This window comes from Corythoichthys intestinalis, chromosome 4 (genome assembly GCF_030265065.1).
Source record: "Corythoichthys intestinalis isolate RoL2023-P3 chromosome 4, ASM3026506v1, whole genome shotgun sequence".
Lineage (NCBI taxonomy): Eukaryota > Metazoa > Chordata > Actinopteri > Syngnathiformes > Syngnathidae > Corythoichthys > Corythoichthys intestinalis.
The window spans coordinates 52146939-52166016 of NC_080398.1; the positions used below are offsets into that span (position 1 = coordinate 52146939).

The following is a 19078-nucleotide window of genomic DNA, read 5'->3' on the forward strand; positions in this document are numbered from 1 at the left end:
CCGTTATTAACAACACTGCTTTTAACCAATGTGTTTTCTACTAAAACAAGCCCCACCTGACTGCAATCAACTGATTACACTTATAAAACACCAGATTGGTGAAAAGGTGTGGTTTGGTTTTGTTGGAGTGAAATCCTGCACCCACTGCAACCCTATGTGGAATACTTTGGAGAACACTGACCTACACCAACGACCCAAAACAGATGTGTGATAGAATATTGATGTCTCTTTAAATAAAGCATTACAATACGTACACGTGAGGAAAAAACACAGACAGGTCAGTGGGGGACAGGAAAGGAAGGGTAAACCCTCTGCCGAATCTGACATGGGTCGAATAGCTAAGTTTGAGTACTCACTTATGTAGCTTGTTAAATGCTGTTTTTGCACATATCCACGAACGTACTATTTCCATATATTTTTCGCTTGCTGTCACCCCCAGGGAAGGATCGTGTCTTCAACACTCCACTTTGTGAGCAGGGGATTGTGGGATTTGGTATTGGTGTAGCGGTTGCGGGAGCCACAGCTATCGCTGAGATCCAGTTTGCAGACTACATCTTTCCTGCCTTTGACCAGGTAAGGATTAAACAAGAAAAAATAATGAAGGAAAGTATACATTTTAAAGATATGAGAATCCTCCCATTTACAATCCATTGTAATTTTTTTTTGTTACCACTTCATTCTGAAATTGAATAAAATATTTCCTAAACATTTTGGACAAAATACCCTTTATTGATAGTATCAACATAAAAAGAAACACGCACACACAAATCGTACAAACTAATTCTAAGTGATAAATGTTTTATTTTTATTTTATTATTTATTTTTTATCTATATAAATTTATTATTTTTATATTTAAATCATAATTATTTGTTAATAATCTTTTAAAATTGTGATTAATCGCATGCGGTCCATAGTTAATATGCGATCAATCACGCTTTTTTTAAGTACGCGCCACGACGGGAGAAGAACTACCGTGCTTTTCTCAACAACATATCAGCACACTGGAAAATATTTCATATGGTAATTCATTTATAGTATACACAAAGACAATTTTATTCCTCCATCCAATTACGAACAAACATATGTGAACACGTAAAGAGCCATCTTTGCCCTAGTCAATCGACCCCACCTACAAAACATCGTAGCACAAGCATGTCAACTTTGTTCTTGTTCAAAATGTCAGTTTAGCATATTAACATAAATGTACAATTAGACAACCAAGTTACGAGCGCTGCGGAACACTGCGTTTGTTTCTTTTGCCACGGCGGGAGGAGAACTACTGTGCTTTTCTCAACAACTTTTCTCAACAACGTAACAGCACACTGGTAAAAAATATTACATTTGGTAATGCATTGATAACATCCAAACCAACCAAACCAAAGTTATGTTTTGCTTCAGAATGGGGATTTCACCCTGATCTTTCATATGTTTGTAGCCGAAAATAGTGTGCTTTGGGCAGCCACGAGAGTGGCTTAAAGCGCCTGGAGGTTCATATCTGTATTTTCATGCAAACATGCTTGAAAACGACCATAATGGGACGCACTAAGCAGCCCGGCAAGTTCACGCTCGTCACTCCACTTCAACGTGCCTATTTTGGCCATTAAAACCCAAAATTAAGTTTTGCCTTACAATCAGGATTTCACTCCTACTCTCTGGGCTAGAGTGACCAAAAATACTGTGGTTCTGGCAGCCACGAGAATGTCGCGCCTTGTCTGGCGCTCCAAAGCGTAGGCCGGTGGGAAGGGCTATAATTAATGTTAAAAAAAAAATGAACAGCGTCAAAAGGGAATTCACATTAATGCCGTTATTAATTTAACTGACACCACTAGTAATTGTAAAACATCCTTATTTTATTCTGTTCAGTTCAAACATGATCCTTTTCTAACCTGTTCAGCATAGTGCGAGGTGGTTTATCAACATCCCTCAAATGTTTTTACATTTTACAAAGAATATTTTCTGAGGGTGATACATTGGCATTGACAGATTCTTTTAACCCTTGTTACCTATAATGCCACGCCATGTTTGTCCTCCAGAAGATAAATGTCTGACCCTGCTCTGTCAAATATGCATGCAACGAAATATGGATCAGCAGTCTTTGATCAGTCTTCAGCATTACCCTACCCATCGTAATGAAACAAATTGTTACTATAAGTATGACAATCACGGATATAGTTTGGGAAAAACAATCTTTGTTATTTACTTAATTTGCAGAGTAACGGGTAGCCATATTTGATATAATCTTTATCACAAACACAAACAGCCTGCTTAAAACTGCAACCTCAAGAATAGGGGAGGAAACATCATCACTCCTTCACTGCTGTCACTTAAGACCTTTTTCAGAGTTGTTCTGTACTGTTTATAAAGTAAAAAGCTAAAAATATCTTCGTTCTCCAACAACCTTTTGTATTATTTGTGGATTACATCTGACATGGAAACTTACTTAAATGGTCTCTTGTAGATTGTCAATGAAGCTGCCAAGTACCGCTACCGCTCTGGCAACTTGTTTGATTGTGGAAACCTCACGATTCGTGCTCCCTGGGGATGTGTTGGCCATGGATCCCTTTACCACTCCCAAAGCCCCGAGGCCTTCTTTGCCCATTGCCCTGGCATCAAGGTGAGCCTTTCAGTACCTTAGAGTTTACTTATTGTATCTGTTTGAATTGTACTGTAGTTAGTAATAGATCTGAATATCACTAGTTAATAGGGATGTCCCGATCGCATATTTTTGCACCCAATTCCAAGTCACCTGATTTTGAGAATCTGCCGATACCGATCCGATAACGAAATTTTTGTTTTTGTTTTTATTTGAACAAAAGTTGCAAACATTTTACAGTACTGTACTTTTTACAGTACTTCCTCTTCCGCTTTTTCCGGGAGTATTGTACAGTATAAAATGTATATATTTCTGTATCTTTTGACAATACCATTGTATTTCTGAGTTATTTTCTTAATTTCAAACCCTTAAAATGTGGGAAAAATATACATTGGGCCTGAACGATATTGGAAAGAAACGACATTGCGATATACTGTATATTGCCAAGGCTCCTCATATACTTTTTGCATTGGTTGCACCGGATCGCCTAACTTTTTTCTGAAGGTGGACCAGCACAAAATGTATATTTCAATATTTTTTGAACAAGTAAACTTCACAAAGCCACAAGCCACACCGGTGACATTATTCACCACTTTCATGAGAAGAGCAAGTAACCCTGGTATTTGGACTTTAAGGCCGTCAAAGCAGCGATATATGAAATTGGTGGCAAAACATGGTACTGCAACCAGGATCAAAATCTTGAAGAACACAACCTTTGGGCTACCGGATAAGCGCTTTGCAAAACATGTAAGGAAGGCTGATCGAACACTCCAAATTGTCCATAGGTATGGGTGTGTGCATGAATGATTGGTTTGTCTCGTTGTGCTCTGCGATCGGCTGTGAACAACTTTAGGGTGTATCCCGCCTATTTCCCATTCAGTAGTTAGCTGGGATTGGCTCCCGCAACCTTTGTGAGGTTAAGCGGCACGGAAGATTAATTCATTAATTAAGTGTGCGCTTAATAATCCAGTGCGCCTGATATATGAAGTCTGGTTGTGCTTCATGACCTCAGAACCTATTTTGTTTCAGTATAAATTAAGGGTGTAATGGTACATGTATTTGTATTGAACCGTTTCGGTACGTGGTGCTCGGTTCGGAATGGTGGCGTACCGAAGGAGTGTCTGACGTAATGTAGCCCTTACTTTTCGAGGCTGTGAGTTAGTTTCTTTGTGTAGATTATATTTACTCCGTCTTCTCTACTATAATGAGGACCCACACGGTGGGACAGTATAACTCAGAAACGTCAACAGCGCGACGTGGCCGCCGCGACAACGCAGTGAAACGCGGGCGTTAAAGTCAATCAGCCAATGCACACCAGTCGCAGTGCGGCCGCGTTAGACGCATCCCAGAAGTGGCTCAACACGACGCACGCAAAAAGAACGGCAGAGTTTATCATTTGACGCGAGACGCGACCCTCCTGCGTCAATACTACTACCGGTAGCTAGGATCGGGCAGACCGGAAGTCACTCGTGTAAAAATATGGTGGATCCGGTCCATTTTCAAACTAATATGCAATCTTAACCAGTGTTGTCACAGATTACTTGAAAAAGTAATTTAATTACTGATTACGCCTCAAAAAAGTAATCTAGTTACTTTACTGATGACTTCATTATCAAAGTAACTAAGTTACTTTAAAAGTAATCCATCAGTTACTTTTTACCCCTTTTTCTCCCTTTGCTGCCTAAACATAAGAATGACAACAGAAAAATGTCATCACATGTCATTTACTTTCCGATGATTGAATTTAAAGGTAATTATCAGAATTTCACACTAGTTTAGCCACTCCGGAGCCCTGAAACTAACAAATATCTGACAAACTGCTTGGAATTTGTTGAAATCAACTCCACAGACCAATTAAACCCTGCTAACCCTAAGATTAAGCCTAATGTCAAAACTTCTGAATTTCGGGTCATGGTTGACAGCATATCAGTGCCAATGTAAATCAATGCAAACTGACGGCACAATAATCAACAACACACAAGTGGATTGTACAGTGCAATGAACACAAAGGTGGTGGCGAGCGCGAATGCGCGTGCAGCCGTGCACATTAACAACCCGGAAGTACTCCTCTCAACACACACGCGCGGTCAATTTGGCCACAAAACGTGTCGGCAACTAAGCACTCTACACTCAATCGGACTTACAACACATCCCACAGATGCTAAACGAACACATCACCTCACGGCATAAATGTGCAACACGCATATCATGTAAACAAAGCTTGCCAACTTGGAGCGATGACTGCTCGTCGTTGCTACGGCAAAGCTACGAGACGGCCGCGCATGTAGGGGGTCCAACCTTTTGCTGATACCCTCCAGAATGAAGGAAAAATACTCGCCTTCATTCATGGATATCCACAGATCAACATTCTCTTGCAACGTCTCAACACATGGCGCGAATGTCCACCCGCCTCAGTCCCACAACACGTGATGCGAGACCAAAACAGGAAATAGCTAAGAGGTGGTCATGGAAACACGTATCGGGAACCTTTTATCTTAGCATTTTCTATTCAAAATGCTCTTCGTACATGACTACAATATTCTTCATTCTACATACGTTATGAGGCAATGAAAAAATAGTAACACAGAGACACTAAGGAAACTAACTTTAATCAGATTACTAGTGTAGAAAAATGAACGCGTTAGATTACTCGTTACTGAAAAAAGTAATCAGATTACAGTAACGCGTTACAAACTAACGCGTTACTGACAACACTGATCGTAACCCACTTTTTGAGTCCATCAGATCTCTTGAGTGGTAGATCGGGGCACAGTTGACTTGTCTTTGTTGATTTACTGCTGTCTTCTCTGCTATAATAATAATTAACACGGCCCCGTGTTCAATACAAAACCCTCCTACCACAACAAAACAAGTAGGAACTAATATTCACATAGGAACTAAAGTTATACAACATATAAATATACAATATTAATGAATACTACATCACATTTGAAAAATATAAACACATAATAAAATAAATAATAGCCCATTTATATAAAATAAATTGAAATGAGCTAAAACACTTGTAATTAAATAATAAAAATTATACACAGATCCTGCTTACACAATTAAAATCATTAATTTCTGTGTGGCGCTTTAACTTGAGAAAACCACCAATAAAGCTTTTGAAAACCGTTCATAAAACAAAAAAAAGATTCATTGAGGCATTTCATTTGTAAAATACATGTTAAAATCTTTGTCATTGGGATTGCTTTTCTCTTTAGCACAGGACTTCTTTTTTCTTCTTTCTTTCAGAAAGAAAGCTGACCAATATGTGGGGTCTGAAAGGCAAATTGTTGTTGGATTATCTTTAAATACCCGCTACTTTTTGAGCAGAATTCTATTTTTGTATAGGCTAATGTTCCTATTGTTGAAAGTACAAAGATGTGTAATAAACTAGCACATTTGTATTTTGCATTTTGTTTTCTTACTGTACCGAAAATGAACCGAACCGTGACCTCAAAACCGTGGTACATACCGAACCGAGATTTTTGTGCACCGTTGCACCCCTAGTATAAATGTATTTATCACAGTCTAGAGCGATTATTTAGCCCACATTGAAAACTGTTTGGTGGCACCTGACTATAACCAATGTGGATACTCGATTCCTCCTTCAGAATCTGGGGCCTTGATTTCCAAAAAATATGCTAAATGTACTTGAATCCATTTAGTCACATTTTTTTCTCTGTAACACAGATAAAACACTTCTGACATTGTCTCTGGTTCAGGAGTGGTTAAACTGGAGGAATTTGACATTTGTAACCAATGTCTCCCATCATTCTCTGTGTGTAGTGGCTCCAGCCTAACTGCATTTCTTCTGAAAGCTAGACAATCCTTTCAAGGCTGTAGTTATCCTTGCAACTTTTCAAAAATCAAAACATGTCAATATGCGAGTACAACTTTCAAAAAAGAATGTAGCCATAATGGTGGGATAGCTGGTGCATCTCTGTGCTTTATAACTGAATACTTTTCTTTGTCTTTAAGAGCAAAATATAACAGGGAAAAAGATACAGTTTCACCTTTGAACATACTATTAGTATTACTATTTAGTAGTAGTGTTAGACATGGATTTACAAAATGAAATCTGTGTGCACAGGTTGTAGTACCTCGTAGCCCTGTGCAGGCTAAGGGGCTGCTTCTCTCCTGCATCGCTGATAACAACCCCTGCATTTTCTTTGAACCCAAGATCCTTTACAGAGCAGCGGGTAAGTTTAATTCTTTTTCTAATGTAAATCATGAGGCAAGTTCATGTTCTGTAAACATATCCGTTATTCATGGTTTAAAACTACGGTAGTCAGGTTGTTAAGTATAGTGAATAATAAAATGCAATGATACAGTACCTGCTTCCATCTGTTTCTGACCAGAGTTTAGAGCAGGAGTAATCATTGTTATGGTAACCAATCACCTGTATGCATTTCGTTACCATGGCAACCTTACAGACACAAATACACAAACACCCATATTCCACCAAGCCATCAACACTTTTACATTATATATACTGGAGTTGTCCGATGATGACTTTTTAACCGATGTCCTGATATTGACCAACTCCAAAAATCTGATACCAAAATCAAATCGATATTGATATATGCGGTCGTGACTTAACATATTATGGCTAATTATAGTAAGATGCCCCACTGATTGCTTTACTAATGACAAATGTAACAACTTCAAGGTATTCCAAATAAACAATCTGTGGAAAAAAAAGAGCACAACTTCAACTGAAGTTATGAAAAAAGTGCCAATATTCCACCACTTTATTTGTTGTTCAAATCAAAATAATGCAAACATCTTTTTTTTTTCTTTTGGAGCAAGCACAAAGTGCCAATAAGGCATTTATTCTGTCCTCAATGTGTGTGTGAGTACACAAAGCGACAGATAGGGAACAAATCGAGCTCTAAAGCGAAGTCAGACGCTGTAGTAAAGTTGAATTGGCTTTACTGTGGTCATGTTTCTCTTGACAAGAGCACTGATACTTTTTTGTAAAACTGAAAACAACAAAACTTTGTGTCAATAATATGAAATAAAGTCACAAAACAAATTATAGAGTATACACCACGTTTAAATTTAAATAGAAACTGCTAGTACAGCTCGCAAGCAATGAAATAAGGTAACCACATTTTACCACAAATGCAAACAAAACTCAACATACATCTCCAATATACCAAAACAGAGAAAAGGAAGAAACAAAGAAAGAATATAATTTAAAAGCCATGTTTGTAAGCACAAAAACGTGGTGAGATGGCAAGAACTTCTATGGTACACTGGCTGTAGCCGTTAGCGCGTCCATTTAGCTGTCTCGCGGACATATGATTATGTCAGCAGAAAGTTCTGGAACTTATCCGAACTAATTACATCTAAGTACCAGCAAGGGTTGATTTAAAAAAAAAAAAAAAGGAAGAAACACAGGCAGGCAATAAGTGGACATGACAGCACGGCCATATGGATATTGGCCCAAAACAGATAATGAAAAACCGATGCCGATATTATCCGATATACAGTACTGTGCAAAAGTTTTGTCCTGCCTAAAACTTTTGCACAGTTCTGTATATTTTTATTATATTATGTATATACAGGATATACTGTATGTGTATATTTTCCCCAAGTGGAAGCTTCCATGATCCTAATAAATTTAATAATTAAAAAATATACATATACAGTACTGTGCAAAAGTTTTAGGCAGGTGTCCTGCCTAAAACTTTTGCACAGTACTGTAATTTTAAAATGCTTTTGTCTGCCTGTAATATTGGCTACCCGATAATATCAGACAATTCTAGTATATACAATGTGTAACATAACAAATTGCTTGTAAAAGAATGGTTTGACAAATCATATAAACACACTCCTAAACCTTGTAGAAAGCCTTCTCAGAATGGTTGAAGCTGTTGTAGCTGCAATAGACGAGCCGACATAAAATTAAAATCTATATGAATCAGAAATGCAATATCACTTAATTTCATGACTGAGTTGAGGCAAGTGAGAAAATGCATTTGGCAATATAGTGTAGGTATGGAGTCTGCCGCATGCCGAACATTTCCAACCCAACACTAGCATATGTTTCTATGTGTGTTTGCAGTGGAGCAGGTTCCCACAGAACCTTATACCATTCCACTATCACAGGCTGAGGTTGTTGAGGAGGGAAGTGATGTCACTTTGATTGCCTGGGGGACACAGGTAGGTGATCCTGCACATCATTGATAACATCTCAGTAGGTGTGCCGAATAGTTTAGTTATCATCTATCTTTGGAACCGTGAACAGGTAGGGAGTGACATGAACAATAAATAAAGTCCAAAGCCAGTGGATTAATTTTAAATCCATTACCAGCCTTCTGTGTCACTGCAGGGTCTCTCAGCTGGCATGCTTGGACTATATCTGCGCAGACATCTCAGCACCAAGGCCGTTCTTGTCTCTCAGTCCATTAACAGCACATGTCTGCAACACATTTTCCATTGTTGACGGTGTTTTCATTAGTGAGCTTTGATTTCTACGGCTTGTTATCACAGAGCCGATAACTCGCCAGGAGTCTGATTCGATTTGATTGTGCCCAGCCACTTTATCTGGCTTATCCGGGCCCAATGTACCTGCCGCCTGGGAGGTGGTTTATGGAACAGTGAGAGAAAGTGTCTCTATCATAGTTAGTATTATTCTTGAAGGGTAACTTATCAGGCGAGATGATCCAGTAAAGAAAGTAAGAAAACAACATGTGTAGAATTTGAGTTCCAAAAGTAAATGTATTTTCTTATGCTCTGTCTTTGTCACAGACATACATGCCACCATTTCGACTTACAACAAGGCCCTGGAACGAATTAACGAATTAAGTTAAATGATGATTGATGCATGCGGCGCTTTGAAGTTCGTGTCTCTGGCAAGCTCAAACCCAAATATCTGTCAATCATCGTTAACTTTAATAGGCAACTTCAGTGCACTGCCTGACGATTAAACAACAGGGAGAGGGAGGGAGGGACTCCGCGATCGGCTCAGGACAGCTCACCTGTATTATATATTTTTTTTCAATTGAAAAAAAAAATCCATGATGGACTGAGGGTGTGAAGTTTGAAGCGAGAACTAGCGATGGGGTCACTGTAAATCATTTGCAAGGCGCGGCGGCATTTATTTTGTCTGTGGCGGTGCGCGACAATCTTTTTTTGTATGTAGGGAAAACTCTACTGTAGATTCTAAGAGTGGAGGCATGCACCTCAAAGTTGCTGGGATGGTGATGGGAAAAATTCTGACCAGTAGGGCAGTAGGATCATGTTACTGAGCATGATAAGAAAAATCCTGGCCAACAGGGCAGCAAGATCTTATTACCTGTTTATGGCGTGACTTTTACAATTTTCTGTGAGCTGGAATTATCTATTAGAGTACTTTTGTATACTGAGTAATTTTTTGTAATATTAAGAAAAATGAGTTTTTCGTTACTCAAGCTTACCACTGTAATAACATTTAATGACACATTTGTTATTATTTAATTCCCGTTATATACTATGTGTGTGTGTGTGTATAATATATAATAATGTATGTATATAAAATGTGTGTGTGTGTGCGTGTGTGTGTTTAGTTTTGGCACTCCTAGTCCTTCATAACGGGAAGAGTGAACGTGCTTTTTTATAAGTGACCTGTCATCTATTAAGACAGTGTAGCACTAATAAATAATAATAATAACCAAAAATGAATCATCGGGCTTATCCGTTATTTTCTTCTTTCCATTAGGTACACGTGATAAAGGAAGTGGCCCAAATGGCACAGGAAAAACTGGGTGTGTCCTGTGAGGTCATTGACCTTCGCACTATCCTGCCGTGGGATGTTGAAACTGTTTGCAAGGTAAGACTTTCAAGTTCAGTGATCCCTCATTTTACATGGTTAATGGGGACCAGAACCCCCCGTATGTGAGAGGCTGTTCTTGGCAGTGTGGGTGAATTTGAGGGGACTCACTCAATGAAGCATTTAATTAAGACATTTTTTCTACTTATTGTTGTTTAGTTCTACGATCGTGGGTTCCATCCCAACTCCCGCCTTCATGTGTGGAGTTTGCATGTTCTTCCCTGCGTGGGTTTTCTCTGGGCCACATAAACGTGCATTGTATGCTGTTTGAACACTCCAAATTGTCCATAGGTGTGAGTGTTTGCCTGAATGGTTGTGTCTATATTTGCCCTGCGACTGGCTTGGCAACCTGTTCAGGGTGTACCCCGCCTTTTACCTGGAGTTAGCTGTGATAGGCTTCAGCACCCTGTCACATGTACTGTCACATGTTTGGAACTTTTGTTTAACCCTTTAAAACCTGAGCCTATTTTTTCCGAATTTGCATGCCTTTGATGTTACGTCTGTATTGCAAAGAAAACATTGTTCATATTGGCCAGATTGAGTCCCTTTTTCAGGACACCATAACTTTCATGTCCAAACTGCTGTTTTCTTCACTGACCAGTAATAATCAACATTTTGGACCCAAAAAGACAAAAAATAAAATAAATTAAAATAAATAAATAAATAATGTCAAAATTTCGAATATTGTTGTCCAATTGACAACCATACATGCTCAACGAAACATTTTAAAGCGTGATAATATTTGTTTAACTTTCTAGGATAAACATTCAACAGAGGAGGATTTGGCAGAATTCTTTCATCAGAATTTAGTTATTTTCCACTGAAGAGGACAAAATCTTGGCTTGAGTTGTGGATCAGTTGAGATCATTGGGGTCATCTTGTTTGCCTTAAAACAGCATTGGCTGAAAAAGAAAAAGAAATTCTGTGATCACAAGCGCAGCATCCACTACCAGATTGGGAATCAAAGGATTCTCCAAATCCTCTGTAATTTATAAATCATTTGGTCAGTTACATAATCTATAACAATAGACATCATATTCAAAGGTCCAAACAATATACGTGTAGGTGAAAAAAAGTCTCATTAAAATTGGCCGGACCCAGTTAAAAACAGAAAACAATTAAAATAGGGAAACACCACAAGTCATACAGTACAGTGCAGAATTGAACAGTAACAGCAGTTAGGGATATGCTATATAGTAAACAAAAATGTTTGTAGCCCTGATTTAAAGTGCGGACGACAGGATAAATAAAGTCTTTAAATAGCATTATTATGTGAATTAAAATTATATTTTAAGATGATTCGACTATATACAACAATTTGGCAAAGTGCAGATGACGAGAAATAGTATTTTAATTCGCCGTCTAGCCACGCCTACCATTATAGGGCTCTAGCGTCCCCAACAGGTGGATGACGTCAGTGGGAGAATGGTTTCATCTGATTTAGTATGCTGCCCATTGAGGGGGAATTATTCATACCGAGGAAAATGCGACAAAGAGAACCGCAAAATGTCATTGTTTCAGTCTCTCTACTCCAATATTTTTAAAGGATATTCTTTTTATCAAAGTATTTTTCCCAATTGCTAAATAAGTGGTATGGTCATGACAAATGGAATGTAATATAAAATAATAAAAATACATTTATTCAGTACGACATGGCAAAAATAATCCATAACGGTCAAAACTGTCGACTTCACCTTTACTGTCGCACCTCCCGAATGCTATATTATGCCGCCGTAGTTAGTCAGGCTTTTGTCATTTCCCTGCCCCCTGGCTTCGGAGAATGTAAACAAACCAAGAGGCGTGACAGGTAGCCGACATGCTAACCCGAACCGAGTGATTTCTAAAAGTCTTATTTTTGCTTTTCGAAGTGAAAAATCACACAAAACTAGCCTGGATCATGTCACACTGCCGCGGGGATGTCGATTGTCTTCGCCGATCGGCAACCCGCCCGGCGGAGAGCAAGTTACTGCTCGTTCCCCTGCTACTACAGACAGGAGAGCTCGCCAGAGAAGCAGCTGGAGAGTACCGCCGGAAAAAAACGGCCGACGTTGGAGGAACGCGTAGCTGCCACATGGTCAACACGAATATAATGAAAACTAATGCTTTACTACGCAGCGACAACTTAAACAAAGAGCGGCGTGCAGTTATTGTGCAGCTAACATGACAGACAGAATATGTCTTAGGAGATCTTTTCTACATGCCCATCCATGATGAAACGTAAGTAAATAGTCTTTTATTTAAAGAAAGTTTGTAGTGTTTACTTTGTATTCGCTGTATTCGCGGCCATTTTTAACACAAAGTTGCTAATGGGGTAATAGTTTCTAATGGGGTTGAAAATTTGACAGAACATCGGGCACACGAGGAGGGCAATGAACCGAGTATAGTGCTCTTCCGGCAGGGGGATGTGCGACTCGGTCGTCGGCCGAACGGACAAGGAGCATGTCAGCCACAAAATGCAAGCAGCCTACGTATTAAAATGATCCCAGTATTTGACATAATACAAAACACGATGTTCACTCTCTCGTAAGTCCAATGGTCCCACAGTAGTAGGGCATGTTGTGGCCAATATCCACCGGTGAATGGGAACCTTTTGAAACCCCAAAAAGGCTCACACGCCTCTCCCTGGTGCAGCAAAAATTTTCTGCAGCCGTTTGGTTGGCGTGATGCAAAAAATAAACGAATTAATCCGCAAAATCCGCTTAATCCTGAGTCCTTCTCATACAGCAGTACGGCTGGATAGTGAAGAGGACTCCTTCTACCGTACACGTCACAGTGCCCTCTTTCTCAACTCGAGAATGAAGCCGGAAGTCACTAATTTTCATGGCGCGGGGCTCAACAATTGAATATATAAAACGATCGCTTCCACACACATCCAAGCGGTCCATTTCATTCAGGAGCATAAAACATTGAATGAAATATGAAATAAACATGCTTTTTGGTGTCATACACACTTTAACCCTTTAACACCTAAGCCTATTTTGGCCGAATTTGCATGCCTTTGATGTTGCCTTTATATTTCAAAGAAAAAAATTTTCACAATGGACAGGTTGGGTCCCTTTTTTCAGGACACCATGACCTCCATGTCCAAACTGTTGTTTTCTTCACTGACCAATTATAATCAACATTTTGGGCCCAAAAGACAAAAAACCAAAATTTGTCATGTTGATGTCCCATTCACAACCAAACATGCTGGACCAACCGTTTTGAAGCTTGATAATATTTATTCAACTTGTTAGCATAAACATTCAATAGAGAAAAATAAGACTGAATAGTTTTATGTTTGACAATTCAACACAAACAGCAGTTATGGTCATAGGCGTTTTTGGCCTTTACACATACAATGGTCAAAACAGGTTATATACAGTGCAAAATAGAAAGAATTTTAAAAAGAACTCATCATCTAACACAAAAAGGGTTTAGGGATATCTCTTTGTGAGGTTAGGTATTGTATCCATCACCTTATCAAAAGTGCATATACATGCAATCAAGCTTCTCGAACACACACCTCTATATACAAATTGAAAAGATTGATCATGAAGAAAAAAAAATCAAATATAACCTTGAAAAAAAGTATTTTAAAAAGTAATGACTAGTAGTTCAGTTCAATTTTTTCAGGCAAGCGACTCAATAGTTTTTTTTTTTTTTTTTTGGAGATTCAGTAAAGTTTCCTCTTGAACAGGACACGGAGCTACGCCACACACGTCGCTCAGCCCACTCTTCCGCGGTTTGCGCGCTGTCACTTCTACTCGCCGAGACGCCGACTCATACGAGGAAAACGGCGAGAAATACGGCTCATCGTCTTCCTTGAGTTAATGAAATAATGCATTAGCTTGCGCTAAATTTAGTTTTCGATACATTCCGCACGTTTCAAAGTCGCTTGCTCAATCCAACCGGCTGGTGCTCGCTTTGCATGCCTCCCTTTTCTTAGGTGGCACCTCGCTCGACAATTTATTAAAAATGTTCACATTAGGTTCGTCCTTCTTGACCTCACAACCGCTCTTGGGATATGTAGTCTTTCGTTCTCCTTTCTGTTTTGGAAAAAGGACAAGAAATGATGGAAATATGGAGATAAACAAATGGTCCGTGCAGCATTTTAATGCTTGTTTATGAGTGCAATAAAACTATAAAACTCAAATGACATTATCTCCCGTTTTCTTGGTCGATTGACTTCAAATAAAAACTGGTGTGTACATCAATTTCCGCACTTTCAAATGAGAGCAGCCAGCGGCACGTGGGTGACGTAATTACAGCGTGACAAGGCTTCAAAGATGATATGCGTAAACACGTCGCCGCCGACACGTTCGGTGTTAAATGGTTAAAGGAACTAAAAACTGGTGTGTACATCAACTTCCGCACTTTCAAATGAGAGCAGCCAGCGGCACGTGGGTGACGTAATTACAGCGTGACAAGGCTTCAAAGATGATATGCGTAAACACGTCGCCGCTGACACGTTCGGTGTTAAATGGTTAAAGGAACTAACCGTTTGAAAACGCCTAAGATATTCAGGTTCAATTGTTCGACAGTTGAGCATAATAACTGAATGTCCCCTCACCTTGCGTGGTTCTTGTTCTTCTTTGATCACTCAACAAACAGGTTCCAAGTGACCTAAGGTATCTGGATGCTTCATAGAGATCAAGCAAAGCCAGCATGTATTTTGGTCCAAGGCCATTGAGTGTTTTGTAAAGCAGCAGTAAGATTTATAGTTTTTTGACTCACCGGACTCCAGTGCAGTGATTTCATGACCTGGGTCAATTTTCCGTGTATGTGTGAGGACTCTGGGAGCAGTATTGTGGATTAGCAACAGCATCCTGCATGCTATTTTTTAAGACCTTTAAACACACCATTGCACTAATCCCATCTGCTAAATATGAATGTGTGGATAATCTTTTCAATGTTTTGTTTAAACAGAAGCCTCTTAATTCTGTTGCTGTTTTTGAGGTGGTAATAGGTCGATTTAGTGATAAACTTTAGATTGATGTTGAAGTTCAGTAATTGATAATTTGCCTGTGTCATTGTTCCGACAAATATCATTTAAGACTTTGATAAGCACAGTCACAGTGCTTTGGTGTGACCGAGATCCCGACTGAAACAGGTTAAAAGGATTGCTTTACTGCAGAATAGACCAATGCCTTTTTTTTAGCCATTCTTTGGTGTTTTGGGTTGCTTTCCTGTTTAGAACACCATGAACCTGGGACTGAGAAGAAACTTTCTGACACAAGTCAACACATGTCTCTCAGAATGCCTTAATAGTCTGAAGATTTTATTGTACCTCAGACAGAATGAAAAACTCTGTGCAAGCAAAGAAGCACCAGAACAAAACCGAGATTCTTCCATGTTACAGAATTTGGTACATTGTTATTTTCTTACTCCGCTTAATTTTTGCGTCTATGAACATGAGTTGATGTGCCTTAACATTAAGCTACAGTTTTGTCCCATCTGTCAAAAGACCATTCTACCAGCAGCTTTGTGCCTTGTCAATCTATATGTTCTTAAATACCAGTCTCGTTTTTTTGTATTTTTTTTTTTTAAACTCCATGTTTAAGGCTACGATGAAATCTCAATTTTATCAAGGCATTCTGGAGAGAAATGTGCAATTGTATTGTTTGTATTCTATGCTGATGAGACATTGATACTTAGCATGGAGTACTAAGCTATTTAGCGATTATGCTATTGTTAGACAGGACAGTTGTCTCATTTCTTTTTATAAAGAAACCACACACATAAACTCATTCATATAACAGCTTTGAATCTCCTTTCAAAACAAACTCAATCTGTAAATTGTCGTATAAGAGAATGTGCATTGAAATTGGATTTGGATTGTATTTATGAACAACAGTGACATGAAAACTGATTCATTACAGTCTGCCTCCTCCTTATTCGATTTTGTTGTTTAGTTTGTTTAAAGAAAATAAATACCGTAAGTCACTGACAAAATTTCTATCAGCGGTTTGCCCACAAAAAAAAATGTCATCAAATCAGCAGCACTTTTGTTATTTGAATGAACAGGACTTTTGTCTGATTTACCCACTGAGAAATTCTTCAATGTTTTATACTCAGAACCTTGGTTAAAGACTTTAACACATTGTTTGTCGAAGGAATTCACCCCCCCCCCACCACCACCACCACCAAGCTGCGGAAACACCGCGAGCCGAATGAAGTGCCGCTCCGCTGGCACCCCTCCCACAAGCCAACCGGTGGGGGCCAACATTCCACGTGTTCACTCCCATGTTAACCCTTTGTACTGACTCCATGTTCCAAAAGTTTGAAGAAGGCTCACCGAAAACAGGTTGACAATTTATTTGTCGACAATGATCAAAAACCAAGGCAAAACAGACAATGGAGGGACCCTGCTGGATCCAAAACAAGGCTACATAGAAATGTCTCCGAGCAGCAAACTGTTTGTTATCTCAGTCTCCAGTCTCTTTGAAAGCTGCGGTGGAGTGGGCCGGGCAGAAGGCTGGGTGTTGTCTTGGGATTATCCCTCTGTGGCCGGTTTTGGGCGGTTAGGTTCGTGCGTCATCCTTCGCGGCTGGGACCTGGTTGCCACAGTGACCGACGCTGGTCTTGACGTCCCAAGCAACCGCTATCAACTTGTTATCCGGGCTGGGCAGTTGTAGACAACAGTTAAACCAGGAAGCTGTAATAAAATATTATTTTTTAAGGAAATGGTCATCCATTTTGCCTTCATTGTTACTTACATGCCTAAAACAATTTCGAGTTAAATTGTAAAGGTAAGGTAGGTTGAAAAAAGTGACATTTATCCGATTAATCATTTACTTAATTGTCCAATTAATCGATTATAAAAAAAAAAAAAATTTTTAAATGTTAGTTGTGCAGCCCTAGTTGCATGACAAATGGAGTTGAAATTGGAGCAGAATCAATTTATTGTTGATCTTCCATTATTCTCGGCTTCTGTCTCCATTACGATGACAAGACAATTTAATAGCCTCTGCAGGGTAAGAAAGTGCTTTTCATACTGACTCACTTTGAGTGTGTATCATAGTTTCTGTCCACCCTCAAGAATTACAGTCAGTTTATTTTCCAGGAGCGTTGTCTAATTTCATTTAACATTAGGAGAGTTCCTACTTACTACACGGATTACGTGCTAAATTGGGCAGACAAACAGTAAGTGTGTGTCAGGGTCTAATTGACTTTAATTGGTTTTTGTGAGTTTTCATGGGACGTTAGCAGTTATTCCAGTCGGAGGTCTCCTGGCGTTTGAGGCCGAGTTGGCCCTATGTCCAGTGTTAAAGCAGTTCCTCTCTGTCTTACCTCCCTTTTTTTTCTCCCGTTTCCCTTCACTGTAGTTATGACTTTTGTTGTCTGTTATTAGAGTGAGTGTGGAACAACTGTAAAATGTGTTTTCTGTATTTTAGGTGGTACAGGTTCTATAAAAATAACAGAAATATCTGGGCTTAGGGGGTAACCTTTCCTGTACAAATTTATAAAGCAGCCCATTCAAATACTGTCACCTTCCTAAAATAACGGCCTACAGTTTATCAAAAAGTGAGTACACTACTCGCATTTCTGCAGATATTTAAGTATATCTTTTCATGGGACAACACTGACAAAATGACAATTTGACACAATGAAAAGTAGTCTGTGTGCAGCTTATATAATAGTTATTTTCCCCTCATAATAACTCAAACTATAGCCATTAATATCTAAACCCCTGGCAACAAAAATGAGTACACCCCTTTGACAAAACGTACATCACTAAATGTCCAAATTGAGTACTGCTTGTCATTTTCACCCAAAATGTCATGTGACTCGTTACAGGAGGGCTGTCGGCATTGCTGCAGAGATTGAAGAGGTGGGGGGTAAGCCTGTTAGTGCTCAGACCAGATGCCGCACTCTATATCAAATTGGTGTGCATGGCTGTCACCCAGGAGAAAGTCTCTTCTGAAGATAGTACACAAGAAAGCCCGCCCGTCTCATCAGACCATAGGACATGGTTCCAGTAATCCATGTGCTTTGTTGACATGTCTTCAGCAAACTGTTTGCAGGCTTTTCTTGTGTACCGTCTTCAGAAGAGGCTTCCTCCTGGGTGACAGCCATGCCCACCAATTTGATATACTGGACTGTCTCAGAAAATTAGAATACACAATATTCTAATTTTTTGAGACAGTCCTGTGTATATATACAGGACTGTCTCAGGAAATTAGAATACACAATATTCTAATTTCCTGACTGTCTCAGGAAATTAGAATATTGTGTATTCTAATTTCTGACTGTCTCAGGAAATTAGAATATTGTGTATTCTAATTTCCCTGAGACAGTCCTGTATATATACACAGGACTGTCTCAAAAAATTAGAATATTGTGTATTCTAATTTTCTGAGACAGTCCAGTAGAGTCTGGCGTATGGTCCGAGCACTAACAGGCTGACCCCACCTCTTCAATCTCTGCAGCAATGCTGACAGCACTCCTGTAACGAGTCACATGAAATTTTGGAGGGAAAATGACGAGCAGTACTCAATTTGGACATTTAGTGATGTACGTTTTTTCAAAGGGGTGTACTCACTTTTGTTGCCAGGGGTTTAGATATTAATGGCTATATTTTGAGTTATTATGAGGGGAAAATAAATTAACTCTAATTAACTAATTAAAGCTGCACAGTGACTACTTTTCATTGTGTCAGTGTCATTTTGTCAGTGTTGTC

The 19078-nt window shown here is 39.2% G+C and overlaps 1 protein-coding gene across 1 annotated transcript in view; it reads left to right on the forward strand.

The window, feature by feature from the left end:
* Nucleotides 1–19078, forward strand: part of bckdhb (branched chain keto acid dehydrogenase E1 subunit beta) — a 63197-nt gene that overhangs the window by 22982 nt on the left and 21137 nt on the right. The window contains exons 4-8 of the mRNA XM_057834220.1: nt 440–573; nt 2460–2615; nt 6691–6799; nt 8671–8768; nt 10306–10416. Of these exons, the coding sequence (XP_057690203.1) occupies nt 440–573; nt 2460–2615; nt 6691–6799; nt 8671–8768; nt 10306–10416 (608 nt within the window). The remainder of the gene's footprint in view (nt 1–439; nt 574–2459; nt 2616–6690; nt 6800–8670; nt 8769–10305; nt 10417–19078) is intronic.